Source organism: Lagopus muta, chromosome 2 (genome assembly GCF_023343835.1).
Source record: "Lagopus muta isolate bLagMut1 chromosome 2, bLagMut1 primary, whole genome shotgun sequence".
Lineage (NCBI taxonomy): Eukaryota > Metazoa > Chordata > Aves > Galliformes > Phasianidae > Lagopus > Lagopus muta.
Window position 1 is genome coordinate 70,077,765 of NC_064434.1, and position 16,833 is coordinate 70,094,597.

Sequence of the window (16,833 nt, forward strand, 5' to 3'; positions counted from 1 at the left end):
TGACCACATAAGCGAGTTCCTTCAGAACCCTTGGATGCATGTCATCTAGCCCCATGGAGCAGATTCCATCTGCATGTTAGCTTTCCTGACCCCATCCCTGCACATTTGGACAGGATCCCTAGATTCTTCCCAGGCACCCATCACCAATCCACTGCTTGTACTTTTTATATAAAGAAGGTCACAATGAGCGTGACATTCTTTATATAACGAGAGTGTGTCTGTTTAATAAGGATGTGGGATTGTTTGTGATTACCATGGGATACTAGGTGTTCACTCGCAGGTTTGGTAGTGTTGTTGAAGTGGAAGGACTGTGATAAACTATGAGAGATCAGATGCCAAACAACGGTAGAATCAGTAGGAGTTCTGGAGGAGAAGTAGAGTACTGACTGTACTGCAGAACAAGAAATGTGTTGCCAGCACCTGTTGGGATCCTGCTGCATTGGCTGTACATTTGGAGAGAGGCAGACAGAGAAGTCTGGACTCAGCCACCAAGCTGATGAATACTGGACCACATGTTCCACTCCAAGAAGGGGATTGTGCTTGCTCAGCCCAGAGAAGGGAAGGCTTTGGGAGGGACCCAAAAGCAGCCTTCCCGTACCCTGGGGAGGTTATCGGGAGGATGGAGCCAGTTCAGTAGTTCATTATAAAAAGATGAGAGATACATGACGTAAGCAGAACGAAAGAATTAGCTCAGATTAGATTTGAGGATTTTCTGAGGACAGTGAAGCAGGCTGCCTGGAGAGGAGTTACAGTCTCCATCCTTGGAAGTTTTCAATCCCAAACAAGATAAAGCAGACCTGTCTGCCCTCAGAGCTCACTCTGCTTTCAGTAGGGGTTTGGACTGAAGGCCTCCTAAGTTGCCTTCCAACCTGAATTATCCTATAATCTGTTGGGTCCTACGATCCTATGAATACTTTTGTGGAACTATAAATGCCATTAGTTTTCCCTATGCCCCACATGCATTCCTGCAAAAATCACGATGTTCTTTTTAGAAAGCCTGCTATGTAGCACCTTTGTTGTACAACAGTAAGAATACGCATCAAGTAATATAAAGGGATATCAATGAATGTAATTCGAAGGTCTTTGGAGATACCAAGAGCTGAGAAAACTTCAAAAAATAAGACTGGGAACTTTGGTCTATTTCAAAATCTAAAACCTGAATAGATTCGTTTTCTTTTTCAAGGAACATTCAAAACATTTCTTTTTCTGGCCTCTGAATAGAACTGGAAACCTGCACTGAAATGCCCCAAATTCTCTGTTCTTTGAGCAGACAGCCGCTGTTATTTGCTGTGACAGTCATTCATAGCACATATTCCTTTTCACTCCTCAAAGCAAAAGTGTTGTTCCCTACAGAGGACAGCACATCCTGAAGCCTTATGTTTCCCTTGAGGATATGAACCCTAAAAATCCCTGTTGTGCTTTCTAAACCAGCAGGAGCAGCTGGCTCTGTACTGCAGAGCACTTGGACTCAAGCTGCAGGAGCAGACAGCTGGATGTCCATGGTGCTCACAGAATTGTTGCAGGGTCCTGTAACACCAAGCACATGGATTTAAGCAAGCTCACATCTCCTTGTTCCAACAGGCCCCTGAGTTGCCCTGGCTCTAACATGACCCAGCGTTGCATGCAGGATATATGGTTGAAAAATGTGTACTTCTGCCTGAATTGACTTTAGCCTGGATACTTCTGCAAATGGTATCAGCTTCTCTCTCTGGCCTGGAGACCTCGGGAATGAACCTGGGTCACTCTGCCACACTTTCTCTTTTTGCTTTAATAGCCCATGCTAGCTTAGGTGCTTGCATTTCTATACAGTTACTGTTTAAGACTGGTGGGGAGCCTATCTCCTTGTCTCCTGTGCACGCAGCAAACACCTGTTGTGATTTAGACTTAATTACATGCAAAAACTTCATTGATCCAGATGGGCTTAATTTTTATTGCTTCTATTGCTATAGTAACTGGGTGTTTTTTAAAAATTCTGTAGATCCAGGGTGTCATCCATGATGAGAGACACCAGTATATCTCAGAAGTATTGATTGAGCCTTTCTGTGCTGTGCAGCAGGGAGGTTATGCTGTGTGCCTCTGAGACAGGAAATGGTTCCCATTATTCTGTGTGAGGATTGAAATATCTGCTGAAGGCTTTCTCCAGGCTTACCGCCTGAGCTAAAGGGAAAGCTGCAATTAATTATTATGGGATTTCAGAGTTGTCTGTTACTATTTTGAAGCTTAGCGCAATAATGTAGTTATTGGCTTGGTTTTATACTGCTGCAGTCTCCTGGAGAGAGTTAGTATCACCCTTCAGTGAGTCATAAACCTTAGGCAGCTCAGGAAAATTCTCAGGCTCGTGTGTTATTAGAGCAGGAAAGTCTTACTATTGGCTAGAAGAAAGCTTTTTAAAAATTTAATATGTTAAACCTATGTTTGCAGGAACATGACCTCCATGACCTCTACAGTATTTGTGTACCTTAAAGCAAAATATTTAAAAAAAAAAAAAAAAAAAAAAAAGCAGGTGCAATTCCTCCTGTATTGATTCCAGGCCTGTTGCCATCAAGCTTTTCTTCTCTTTTGTAGAGGGAAATTATAGATTTCCAAGGATTGATTTCTTTCCTTAGAAATAACCAATCAAGTGCCTTCCTCTTTCTGAATAAGCTCCAGTGCTGTGTTGGTTGACCTTCTTCTGATGTGAGTCTCTTATGTTTCTGATGGAAAAGTCTTAGATCCTCATAGATGTGCCCACAAAAACTAGATGAATCCTCGAGTATTTGCTATTACTGTATCAGTATTCCATTAATGTTTGTGAACCCTAGCTGCTGAGTATGCTTAGAATGCCAGGCTCTATATGAACCAAGGGCAAAGGCTGTACTTGCCCTCAAGAACTTGCATTGTTACAGGCAGACAGACAGAAGCAGAAGAGTCATGTGAGTAGAAATCCAAGAATGCAGTAATGCTCTTTGGAATCCAGAAACTGTAATCTGTCATAGCATTTCCCCTTTAAGGATATCCAATTATCCATTGTGGAAAATTAAGCATGATGAAAAAATTGATTAAATGGTCTTAACTGACATATTAGCTTCAGACTACTGCAGACTTCAGCTGCCATATGAATGATGTACACAGATGTCACCTACTTCCATGCCCATCCATTTTTTCCATGCAGGTGGATTAAAGCAAAGCCTAGGGACACTGAAGAAATTTCTATCCAAGATTTCCTCGAGTTTAATTAACTTGCTCAAGAAGATCTCCTTCTCCTTGAAAGCAGACCATTATTATTTCATGACCTAGTGAGAAGTTCAAGCATTTTCATCATTAATTTAGTTTCAAAGTCTTGTCTATTCCTACCTGGCTGCACTGAGATGTACTTTGTGGCATTGGGTGTTATTCAGGAGGAGAAATAGGAGCTAAGATGAGCCTGGGAATAAAGGGCTGTGAGGGGAGCATATCATTTGGTTTTAGTTCTCACAACCCTACTCTGTTATCAGTTGTCAGATTAATCTTCCCCAGGCTAAGTTCATTTTGCCTGTGACAGTAACTGATGAATGACCTACCTGTGCTTATCTCAACTCATGAGCTTGTCCATTGTATGTTCTCTCCCTCTCCTGCTGAGGAGGAGAGTGAGACTGTGACTTGGTGTGAACCTGATGACCAACCAAAGAAAACCTACCACAGGGCTTTTGTCTCCTTTCCCTAAAATCTGCTCTCATGAAACTTTGTGTTTCCATTTTATCCATCATTTAGAGCGTGCATTTTTTTTTAACTGGCCCATGGTTTCAGTAGTTCTTAAATGCTTATCCATGATTTCTTTAATAAACTAGATTACCCATGTGCAAGAAATGCCAAGATAAAGAACAAGAACTGGATGGCACAGTGAAGCAGCAGATTAAACCAGAGTTTATCAGCTGTGTATATTATGAAAGGTATAATAGGAACAACGTATGAGATTTCAGTTAACAGCGAAGATGTTACAGCTTTCTTTCCCTCCTTGCTTCCTCCACAATTTATTCTCTCAGTTAAACATGAAAGAGTCTCTTGGATCATAAATTCTGATTTGTTCCATAATACATATCACTGCTTGTATTTTTCAGTCCAATTTAAAACGTTGTGAAGAATATTACATGGGTTATAGTTGTCATTATTGAGAAGACACCCTGCATTCTTCTCCTTGTCACTGCACTGTGTCTGTGCAGGAAATGTCAGTACATTCCATCTTAAAAGTAGGCTTTCTGCACTTGTCTCATTTTCCAGAGCCATTCAGAATGGACACAAATGTTAGGTACTGCAGGCAGAAGCCAATTGGCTGATGTATTTGTTGGACTATAGCATTGTAGGACAAGCTGTTTTTTAGTCAGGTCAGTTGGACTTGCTCCATTGCTCCTGCTTTTTGGGTCCATGTGATGTTTTGCTGATAATGAACGCTTTTTTCACATGCAGAAATTTACTGCTGTGGGTTGCTGAGCGCCAGGAAGAGTGACTGTACAGGCCTACCTCCATCCATGCTGAACAACCCTGACACTCCCCAGTCCAGAGGACAATACAGAATAAGAATGAAGGGAAACATGTCCTTGATCTGCTGGTACAACAAAGGGCACTTCCGTTTTCTGACTAACGCCTATTCACCGGTTCAACAAGGTAAGCAGTATTCCTGCTGCTCGTGTGGAAAGTGCACATGCTTTAGGTGACAAGGCAAGATGAGTCATGGAGTTTGATTATAAGCCTGAACAAAGAGCTTGATCATAATATCCTAGAGATATGATTGCAGTAGTGATGACTTCCCTTTGTGTCTTCTTACAGCTATTATATTTTCCTATTCAAAGGTTAAAAAAGCCTTTTGCTAACGCAGCAGCCTTTGCCTGTACTGGTAAAGACTGTACCTTTTAGGTATAAAGATAATATCTCTGCTGGTGGTCAGAGAAGGGGAGTGTTGTTGTATGACGCTATACTAGTCACATTTGCAAAACATCTTGTGGGATTGCTGCTGCAGAAAAAATAATGAATGACATGATACACTTAAAACTCAGAGTAGGTCCTACAATTAATTTATTTTATCCAGTAAAAACACAGTCACAAACAAATGTATTTTTGCCAGAAGAAAATTAAGGCTTCCTGTTACATTAAACTGGTTTTGGCAGTTGATGAAAAGAAATGAAAACAGATAACTTGAATAGTTCAAATGATGGCAAAAAGTTTCTTGATGACTAAAATCTTTTCCATTTAAAAAATATATAAATATTTTAACTTAGAAACTATATGATACAACATGACAACTTAACTCTTTGAAAATCTGCATCAGTGGAAATGTTGCTTCAGTTTCTCTTCATTTTATTACTCAGAATTACGTGTAACTGTCTGAGACAAACCACTAAGTGTAAAGCCACCAATTCACAGGCATCAGGGAGACTCACGTTCTGAGCCCCACCATCGTCTCTGCCACGAGCTATGCAGTAGGTGGGCTTTGGTGACAGGGAGAGCTAATTGCCCCTTTCAGAGAGGGGCCATGAGAGGCTGAAGTTGATGGTGGCCCTCCCAGTGGTTTAAGGTTCTTTGCTTAGGACTTGTGCATGTGTTGGATAAGACCTCACAGTGCTCACCAAATGCCTGCTGGGACAGCCAAGAGAGTTCAGGGTGAATCAGAGCAGAAAACTGAGAGGTTTTTTCAGAGCTGTGCTGGGGAGAAAAGAGTCTCCAGTGAAGGTCTGAGAACAGATGGAGGTTCAGCAGGAGGGTAAGAGACCAGATTGCTTGCCTCTAATTTGGCATCTCTGAAGTCAGTGCAGCAAGAGTGGTTGAAGGCAACTTGACCACCAAAGTCTCCTCTAAATGATGTAAACATGGAGGAGGAAGAAATTTGTGTTCCTTGAGGCAATCCTGAAGCACAGACCTGCTGAATAAGTGTGTTAAGTCGGAGAGGAGTAAGGAGTAAATGGGACTGAAACCTACGTGGAATAGTCAGAGACTGGAGCCAGTGGGATTACTTGACAATAAATTGTGGATTTCTACATTGAGCATAAACGTTAGTGAGAGTAGAGAGGCCATGAAAACAAAATATAAAAACATAAAAGATAAGATGGACAAAGCAAAACCTAGAGTGAGAACGGAGGCAGGTGTAGCTAATAGTGAGCTATGTATTGCAATTTAAAGGAAAGTAGGGAAGGTAAACCTTGCATATACTTGGAGGGCAAATCCCACCAAGCCAGAGGCACTGGAGGGCAGTACTCTTGTCACCGTTGATCTATGAGTGCTATTCTTAGATGCAGCACATTATTTATTATAGATGTTTTGAAGCAGTATGTCATAATACATCATCTTGGATGCTAAAAGATGAGTCTTATTCCTTTAGTTTTGCAAAAAAAAAAAGAAGTCCTCTTTAGCCTGCTGTGAAGTACAAATTTTCTGCCTAGAACAAAATTCAGTGTTTTCTTAATTTCCCTTAAGTTTTAACTTGAGTTTAATTTTCTTCTGTGTCAGTACTGCAGAAGTCAAAAGCAATTTCCAGAGAGTAAAAAGTTATCCTTAATATAAACCAGGTGACATGCTGGAGCTTTGGAGAAGTAGCTTCTTTCTGAGAAGAGCTTTCATAGATGCCAGTTCTACTTAGAAACTATATATATATATTAGACATTAGCTAATGATAAAAATGACGTTTGAGCTACACATGCAGAGGACAAGGACCAAAAAGCTGCAGGTGACACGGTCTCACCAGTGACTGGTGGTGGTAAAAGGTTGATGTAGGGTTTAACACTTAGGAGTACGGACTAGATAGAAAGCTAAAGGGAGACAAGGGGAGCATGGAGAGGCAGTTGGAGAGGAGACAGTGGTAATGACAACAACGAAGCATGATCAGGAGCCAGCTGCTAATAACATCCTACTGACACAGCCAGTATCAAATGCTGCAGTCCCCTGGGAAGCTCTCATTAGCTTCTCTTTGCTGTCCATGCCTTTTCTGCCCACCCTGCCTTGAAGATTGTACAGCGGGAACCAAAAAAAGATGGGAGATGTGGAAGCATTGCTTTTGTGTACACTGCTTTGATAAGCAAGCCCCAGTGTGGTTCTTAGTCCTGGAGGAGCTGGAGTGAGGAATGCCTGCTGACATCTTTGTTTCCTGAAAAAAATTCTAATTGCAAAAATGGGAAGTCTGGGGTAAGATGCGGAATGTTAAAAAGTATGTTTCAGGACAGGGAAGCTCTAGGATTATAACTTTAAATTTACACACATTCTTTCTGAGATTGAAATCATGGGGTTGTGTCCAAGTATGGTGAGACTTAGGATGGAATGAAGGCAAGCCCTTGAACATTAGTCCTTGTGCCAAGCTGCCTGTCTGCAGCTCTGATAAAGAACTGTAACAAATTTACATCCAGATCAAAAGCCATATAGCACTTGGAACATGAAACAATCCAAACCTAAAGCTGATGCCAGCAGCCTGCACCAGAGCGGCAGGCAGGCAGGAGAAGGCAGGCGCAGGCTGCAGCGCAGGCGGTGTTCTCCCCTGGAAGGCTGCCAAGGACTGAGCACAGTGATGCTGGGGGAGGACCAGGAGGGGAAATAACTCATCTGAGGTGCCGGTGAGTCAGCTTACTTGGGGCTTCCTGCCACAGAGACCTGCAGCTATGAATGACCCAGCTCCGAGGGGGTTGCCTTGTAGCTATGGAATAAGCCTAGAGAAGGCTGTAAGAATAATGTGCATATGAAGCTATGTAATATTCTCAGTACAGAGGAACACTGCACAGAATACAATAGAAAGTGAGAGGGAGTGTGTGGTGCCCACATAGTTGCCATCACAATGCATTGTTAAGGATAGTGAATACAAAGCAAATTGCAAAGGAAATATAAATTCTCCAAGGGAAGATGAGTGGGAGAAGAGAGGGGACATTTGCACCCTGTTCTGGAGGGGAAGAGGTGAGAGTGTTGAGCGTTTTAAAGGTGACATTGTTCTTGACTCATGAAAAATCAGAATTTAAAAACCCCAAATAAATTGCTGCGTGGCTCAGCAGTAACATGACATTTAGTATGTGTCACAAGTCTTGCTTCAAAATAGAGCCTGCCAGCTAGGACAGCACAGGGAGCTTGACAGAGATAATGGATGGAATGAGACTTCCAGCTGAAGGAATGAAATGGTGAAGTCTGCAATCAAAACGTGAGGAGCATTTTAGGGATGACTGTAAAAGACTTGGCAGAAGGAAGGAAATGGGAGTTTGAAGGTTGAAGAAGTGAGGAAGCCCAGGATCATATCTGTACCGAAAAACAATGCTGAGAAACAATACAGCTTAGCCTTTACTTCTCTAGAAAAACACTTGTGCCCAGCAGGGAGCAGGGATCATCCCTAGACAGTAATCTGTAGCCGTGGAGCAAGAGATGGTCCATACCGTGTAAACCTGACAATCAAATGCTGAAGGAATATGAAGTCAAAAATGAGGAAATGAGGGAACAGACTCAGTAAGGTACTACAGATTTATTTCATTCATCCTTCCCTTCTACAGACAGCCACCCCTGCTGAATGGGAAGGATATGGAAGACTGGAGTAACAAAGGAAAGAGCTGGGGCAGTTTCTTGGAAGAGCATTGGGCTCATAAATACTGCGGTAGTGTTGGAAGAGGCCAGTGAAAGACACACCAAACAAACTGAGGCTACTCTTTTTTTTTTTTTTTGTTAGGTTTTTTTTTTTTGTTTCTGCCAAGTAGCACCCACTGGAGTGGAAGTCCTGTTGCTTTTGTTCTTCAGGGGAGATATGAGGAAGGGATCTCATTTCAGGGGACTTGTTTAGGACTATTAGAACTCAAAGCTGGAAATATCAAGTTACAGCTCCAGATTTGACCACAACTCACTGTGAACTAGCAGAAGAGAAACTAATACACTATTGGTAGGGGGCCACTGTAGGACTAGGGTAGTGGTTTTTCTGCCTGAAACGTGGTGAGAACATTTGTCTCTGTAACACCTTTTCACCTCCAACTAAATATTGATTTATCTTCCTTTTTCCCTTGTACTATCAATGAAAAAAAATGTCAAATTAGCATCTCCATTCCGGGTAACAGAGGGGCCGCGTCCCGGTTTTGGGACAGAAACTTGCAAAAATTTATTTTATAATGCTCAGTGTATGTAAACTGTATCTTTCAATGGCTACACCTACTGTGTGGATTTAAAACTGTTATATTTCTAATTGATGCAGGAGTTATAATTAAGAGAAAAAGCGGAGAAATTCCATGCCCCTTGGCGGTTGAAGCATTTGCTGCTCACCTTAGCTATATCTGCAAATACGACGACAAATACAGCAAGTAAGTGAGAAGGGGTTGGGGGTGAGGGAGTTTCTTTCTTTCATTTCTTCTCCATGTTGAACTGCAGCTGTGAGCCCAGTCCTGCTTTCACTTAATTCATTTCTGTCAAAACTCTTGTTCTAATCAAAGATCAGAATCTGGCTCTGCACAGTGGTGAGAGCTGCACTGCTAGACGCACTGTAGAGAATCTCTGCAGGAGTATAGAGATGAATGAGCACTAATCATTAAGCACATTGCATTTTTTACTGCTTCCTTTCACCTTTTGAATAATCTCAAAGACCTGCCATTCTCGCTTTGGCTCTATCTACCTACCTACCAATCCAAAAAAGAAAATTACGAGTTCATGTTCTTAGCATCTTGAAAATGACTTGTAAGAGGAGTTGGAAAGATGAGCCAAGAGGCAGATGTTATTCTTGGCCACATCAAATTCAAGGCTAGGTTGAGAATTCAGCAAGGTCTCCAAATCTCTCAGGGTAGCTCAGTCTCCACTCCTATCAGCAGGTGGTGATGATCTGTCTTGGTGATATTTGAGCCACCTTGAGCGCGAAGATGCTCAGCTGCAAATACAGAGCCAATCTAGGTGGATTGTGAGAACAGAATATAGATATTTGGGCTCCTGGATTCCATTTGATGTCCTCATTGCTAGCTCTTAATGTAATGGAGAAACAGAGACAAGTATAACAGCAGTGGGGAAGCTTGGCTGTGGGTGTAGCAGTGAGATGCGGATGATTTCATGAACTGAAAACTGAGGAGAGAAAGCAACAGAGATTTTCTAAATTAATCTGAGCAAAGTCGCAAGAATTGGGTATGTGGAAAGCAGTGTGAAAGGAGATTAGGTAGTAGATTTAAATGATTACTAAAATCATTGAAGAGAATATTCTGGTAATCCTAGAATTAGTCAGAACCTAAATATAAGGTGGTCAGTCTGTCCTAGTTCTTCTGCCTTATGGAGAGGAGGTGCTCTGCATACCAGCACTGTATGCTCTGTTTCTGCCCCCATATCCTCCCACATACTGTTGACAACAGCAGAAATAATTTTTCTCTTACAGTTGAAATAATTGAGAGAGGCATCAACAGTATTCCCTAAATTGTAGCCTAATGGGCCTGAATCTTTTATTTTAGTTACAGACTGAAGGGATTCAGACCAATGGCTCCCAGCATTTGAGTGTTTGTCACAGGCAAGCTCTAGGAGTATAGCATCAGGTTTTTATGATGCTATGTGCAGAGGTGAATGCTGCTGAGGTTTTGGCTCCTGAAACAAGGACACTGCTAGAAATTTCCAAAAGTAAACAGGCAAATAACTGTAAGTGATTTCAAATGCAAAGTACAGAATTCTTGAAGATCATGCTTGCACTTGGCAGTAAGTACTGGTTCTGCTTCCCTTTTGCATAAACTTCTAGGGTTATTTCTTGCCTTCCAGATGAAAGTGATGGCTGAATACTGTTTATTTGTTTGTTTGTTGCCTTTTCTCTTGGCTTTGTAGGTATTTTATTTCTCACAAACCAAACAAGACCTGGCAGCAAGTATTCTGGTTTGCCATCAGCATTGCTATAAACAATGCCTACATCCTGTACAAGATGTCAGAGGCCTACCATGTGACGAGGTATAGCCGTGCACAGTTTGGTGAAAGACTTGTAAAGGAGCTTCTGGGCTTGGAAGACATCTCACCTTCCCATTGATGTAACGTTCTTGGAGGCATAGGCAGGAGGTGGAAGGTAAGCAGAAGAAAATACCACACCTGCAACAGCAAAGCAAGGAACTTCTGACGCCACCAGTGCTGTCCTTATCCAAAAACACCAAGTGATGCCACTAGAGAGGTGGAAACTTTGTTCCTAGTAGCAGCTGGATGTAAACATGTTCTGCAGAAAGTGCCACAAGAAACGCTGACACAGAATTGCATATGTGAATGCCCTGTGGGTATCTGTACACTGGAAATGGACTTAAATTAGTTGTCTCTCAATGCCATTCATTAAACAGGGTCATCTTGTAAAGTCATGCTTGGGCTCAGTGCTTTCCACAAGCTGAGATAGCTCAGCAGGCCCAGGTGGGCATTGCGTAGAACTCTATACCTTATTTGGAGTTACTCAATTCTAGGACAAGTAGTGTAAGTCTGTACCATGGACTGTGGTTGAGAGTGCCAACCACCTCGTAGGAACCATTGCTGTCCTCACAGTGTGCTAGAAGAAGCAGTTCCAAGACACGAACCCCAAATAAGCATACTGACTAACAAAACCTTTAAAGCAGGCAGCCAGGAACAGAGAACTGATTAAGACTTTTTTCTTTCTTTTTTTCTTTTTAAAGCATAAGGCAATTTGATCCCCTGTAGATCACAGCAAGATTAGAAGAAACCAAATACATGAGTAAATTTAAAATGGAAAAGCATGACACTGATTTTTTTTTTTTTTTTAAACCAAGATGAAACATTTTATACATGAACAGTGAGTGGATTAATACTGCCGCACATCTTAACTGCCATGGCAGTTAAAATCTGTTGGTATACAGATCAGAAATAAGAGCATAACAATCATATTTTTTCTTGATTTCAGCCATCTTGTATGTTGCTTTAAAGTCTAACATAACGGACTGTTAAGTGGATAACAAAAACAGTTTGTTTAATTTCCTTTTATAAGCGTCAAGACTTTTCAGTCCAGTTTGGAACTTCACTTGGCACACAGTTGGCAGGAAGAAAATAATTCTCTAATAGCTGTGTGTTTCACATTATCACTGCAGGATGTTCCGTAGGAATTCTTCTCACTAGAACACAGGGTTTGTTGCAGTAGCTGTAATTAAGCAGATTACTTGTTTATCAAAATAACATAGCATTGTGTTTTGCAAAAAGAAAGAAGTCCAGTTGCAGCCAGAAGTTAAGCATCACTAAAACAGAGCAAGCCTAAAGAGTTCACCCGAGTCACACTGTAGAGGACAAGCATTGTCATGTGCTGGGGCCTGTGGCTGAGCAACTACAATTTGGCATTGGTGGAATCTGAAGGCATTAAAGCTTTAGGAAGCAGTGGAGAGCGAGGGAAGTATGGTTGAACCAGGAGAGAATATGGAGGTGAAATACTGCCCTGCCCTCTACGCATTATTGATTTCAGTCCACAACTCAATCACCAAAAAACCGTTTATATTCTAAAGGTTAACAGTGATGAAAACAGTCAGAGTTGTATTAACTTACAAGGCATAAACCGTGTTGCTAGAAGGACCAACTGATTTTTGGTCCCCAAGCTTAGCATTTCCTGAGAAATTTTATCAAAGAACAACTTGGGCTGATTCAAGAGTGATGGAGTGATTGATTGATTGAGAGATCAATGTAAACCTCACTAGTTTATATGAAGGGTCGTGAACATGAATTTCAGAACTGCCTGAATTCCATTGCTATGACCATCAGATATGCCAAGGCACTGCAAATGCGTATTGTGTAAATCAGCAGGGGCTGGTAAATGACTCTCTGGCTCAAAGAGAACCCTTGCACTGACAGCTGTCTGTTTCCACCAACGTTTTGGTTTTTGGAGTAAGCTTAGGCAGATCTCACCTGGTTGCAGGGAAAGTAAAGGGACAGCCAACACTTCAGTGGTTCTGCTTGCAGTACCACCTGGAGACTGCCCCACCTGTCCTGCTCTGCCTGCCAGCCACAAGATGAGTGACAACCTACAGGTTTCTTAAGTGCTCGTTTTCTCAGTCCACAGCATCTCCATCCTGGAAAAGAGAATAGCAAAGGTTACAACCATGTGCACTGGAGGTCTCAGAGCCTCAAGAGGAATGGGAGGGTTTGTACCACTGTAAGTCCTTGGCAGTGCTGGGCTGTGGAGGGCCCTGAAGATGAATTCAAATCTCCTTGTCCCAGCAGGGAATGGAGATGATCCTTCTGCAGACTGAATGTGTGGTGTGGCTGGATCTTACCAGTCTTCTAAATATCCTAAGCGGAGGGGGAGACAAACGTCCAGCCGTCAGTTTCCATTTCTTAAGAAACTCCAGAGATACCTGAAGGCAAATGGTGTTATTGTTCTGAGATCTCTGCTTAGGCAGTGCTGGCTTTCATTGTGACAGGATGATTAGTGACAACTTCATTATGCCCTGTAAGTTTATATGGCAGTCAGAGTCAGGCTAGCAAGGATAGGTGTGGCAGGAACTCTGCAGGTCAAACGTTGCATGAACAGCAGCTGCTGGGAGCCCATTCCCCTGCTAAACCAGAGCATTTGCAAGATGCTGATGCCCCCAGCAGCAATGGAGAGGCTTGCAGGGCTTCCTAGGAGCTGCTTTGCATGTCTGAGGAGCAAGCACAGCACTCTCCAGCTGTGTTGTAGCCCCTTCAGCTGGAGCTGGAGCCCTTTGCAAATTATTACATCATTACTGTGTACGCTTGAAGGCCTGGATCTATGCCTTCCCATTTAGAAAATGCCTTTTCTTTTTCAGGTGTCAGTAGGTCCAAGGTTTTGGAACATTGAGTTTTTCTACTAACTTATGTTGTTAATTATGGGAATTACTTGAGCTAAAATGACGAGGTCCTAGCTTTTTGCCTCAGGGACTGGGTCCTGAGTAGTTTTCCCTAGAATTGGTGTTGATGGGGGATTACACAGTGGCTGACTATTACAGGGAAGATGCTTTAGTCTCCTTTTGCAAAGGAGAAAAATTTAAACAAAATTATAGCTTTGCAATGAATTTCATTTTCTTAGCCTTAACCATCCTTCATCATTTTGAACAGGTGCCCTAAGCATGCTCAAACATTCCATAAGTAAGCAAAAATATTTATATATATTTGTATGTACAAAATGCCTGAATTTTGGCTCTGAAAGCCAACAAGCAGAACCCACCAAAGCATAGTTTATATCCACAGATAACTGTTCCACCTTATCTTCTCCATCTGTTGACTTGGAGTGGATAGGGTTGAGGAAAGTTATGATTTTTCCTTGTTGAAAAAGCATCTTGCACTTTCTCTAAGTTACAATGAAAAAAAAAAAAAAACAAAAAAACAAACAAAAAAACCCAAACCAAAAACAAAACAAAAAACCCAGCAAAGTAATCAAGGAAGAAATAGAATGAGATTGAAAAGCAAAAGTTCATTAATCTGCAGCTCAGATTCTGTAGCATTTCCTTTACTGCAAATTGGCTGACTCAGATTTGGTTCTCCCACCTGCCTGTAACACTAAAGCTTCTCCCTAGGTAAAGGGGAAAAAAAAAAAAAGATTTAGTCTCAAAGTAGTGCAAGGATGCTAGTTGTACTGTGCACGTGTATGTTAATTGTGCAATGGCTTGTGAGATGACACAAAGTTTTCCTATCTTTTGTTTTGTTTTGTTTTGTATCCTTGAGACAATCTGGGTAAGAGATCTTAAAGCTCCGCAGTGGCTAAAAGACAGTAGAAATGCCAACCAGGTCACAGAGAAACTTCTGTACATTTTTCTGGGAAAGAGAGTTTGAAGCTGAAGTAAACATGGGATCAGAAAGACTCATGTCTCTCCTGCTGAACTGAATCTTAATTCATCTGTACTTCTGAAAATGATTTAACTATGGTATGCAAACTCTGTTCCAGAGAACCAAGACCATCAGTGAGACATACTGACCATCTTCTATGCACAGTGCTTCTTTCAAGAAATGTCTGTCCTGCCATGATCCATTCATGGAAAGCATTTCTTTCCTAGTGCATAATATAACAATATGACAAGAGCTCAGAAGCCACTGTGAAATGGTTTCCACTGCTGTTGTCTTAGCTGAAAAATGCTCCAAGGGCTTGCAGAAACTCTGCCATTTTTTACTTCAGCCCATTTGTGCACTCAACACTAGGGCACAATTTAAAGACACCTCTTCTCTGTTTATTATTTCTTTTCTCTGGCCCCAGCTCTTCTTCATTTACAGTGACATCCCAGTGCCACTAATAGGTACAACTTTGCTTTCTTCAGAAAAATACATTTACCCATTTCCAGACTGGCATGAAGGAGAGCAACTCCAAGCTCTTTTGTCACCTTCAGCTGTGCTTCTGTGGCTGTGGCTTTTTATTTTTGCTGAAGGGTTGTTTTTTTTTTTCCTTCTAGTATTTAGTAGGCTGCCTTGAGCTGTGGGTAGTTAAAGAACTTTCCACTGGCTTTGTGTCTTGCACGTCTTAGCATCCACTAGTCCTGCATCTGATTTCAGTGATGAGCAGAGGTTTATGCTGCACTGATAGCTCTGTGTGTCTACCTCTTGGAAAGTGCTCTTACGACAGCGGTAGTCATCAGATACCATTATCCTTTCACATAGGAGCTTTCCCCTTCATAATCAGTGAGGCACAGCAGAGATAAAGGCATGATAAAACTGTAAAATGGGGCTTGCATTCTTGCTGATTAAGTCCATGTTCTGTGTTTTCAGCAACTTTGTTCTTTGTCAGTTGTGCTTTTCCAAACTAAAACTGGGAGCAGGATGGACGTCATCCTGCTCTGCAGCAAGGGCTGTGGGAGCACAGCATGGATTCTTTGCACATACAGGCCCATATGAGTCAAAACCAAGCTATGCTAAAGGTAAGAGAAAGCTGAATAAAACAGAGCAGCCCAGCCTGCCAGGGGAGCACAGAGCAGGGATATAAACAGAGAATCCAAAGCTCTGCTGTAGACTAGTCATCAGTGCAAAATTCAGAGAAATAATTACTAAGGCTGTCTTGAGGAAAGTATGAAGTCTTCCATCCATCCCTGCTGTGGAATGTGCCACAGCAATTTCTGATTACTGTGACTGGTGTGAGACTGTCTGTAAAACAAGAATACATCTCAGTCTGGTTGAGAAATACAAGCAAGTGAAAAAAAAAAAAGAAAAAAAAAAAAGCTAGCGATGTTTTGGAAGGTGAGAAACTTCAGCTTTGAAACATTTATGTATTTGGTCTTCATTAACTAGGCTATTTTGCACAGAGCTCAGCACTTGCTTAGATGTAAACTATTGCCAGCGCTACTTGGTGTATGTTTCTTCTTGTAAAGGCTCTTTCCAAACCAACCTTTCCTTCCAGAAGCATTATGAACTCGAACTGGAATGGCCCTTTTGTGGTCATCTCACTGTTGGGGAACAGCTGAGAATATCCACGCTTCTGTACAAAAATTCTCATTCTTCCAAAATTTAGCCCTGAAGAGCTTCCCTGGCTAACAATGCCTTTGGAGCTCATGCTGATCATCCCACCAGGTCCTAGTCAGTCTGGAAGAGGTGACAACAACAGAGTTGACCTTTCCATTTACTTTTGTATTATTACTTCACTGATCCTTCCTGATATTTTGAAAGTCACAGATGCAACAGGGTATTGTTTCTGAAGCCTTTACTAATTGCAGTCACTGTGAAGGTGTTACTGTTTTGCCCCATCAGTGCTGCCCCACCAAGTTTCATATGGGCCGAAGAGATATTGGCATCACCTACCCACTGTTCCCATTGGAATGGCTGTGAAAGCTCTTAGTGCTGTCCAAGGGGTTATGTTATGTTTTTCTTATCAATGGTTTGGTTTTCTTTTTCCTTTTTCTCTCTTTTTTTTTTTTTTTTTCTTTCCCCTTTTATTTAAACCCTTCACACTTACCAGACTGAGCGGGCTGGTAAGCAGCTGTTAGGTATCACAGAAAGGCCTTACGTGGTAAA

The 16,833-nt window shown here is 41.8% G+C and overlaps 1 protein-coding gene across 1 annotated transcript in view; it reads left to right on the forward strand.

Annotated features, from left to right (window-relative positions):
- The window catches only part of PGBD5 (piggyBac transposable element derived 5), a 70,818-nt gene extending 54,831 nt beyond the window's left edge, over positions 1-15,987 (forward strand). Inside the window, exons 5-7 of the mRNA XM_048935025.1 lie at positions 4,423-4,620; positions 9,152-9,257; positions 10,741-15,987. Coding sequence (XP_048790982.1) covers positions 4,423-4,620; positions 9,152-9,257; positions 10,741-10,936 — 500 coding nt within the window. The 3' untranslated portion in view covers positions 10,937-15,987. The remainder of the gene's footprint in view (positions 1-4,422; positions 4,621-9,151; positions 9,258-10,740) is intronic.
- The last annotated feature ends 846 nt before the right edge of the window (positions 15,988-16,833 follow it).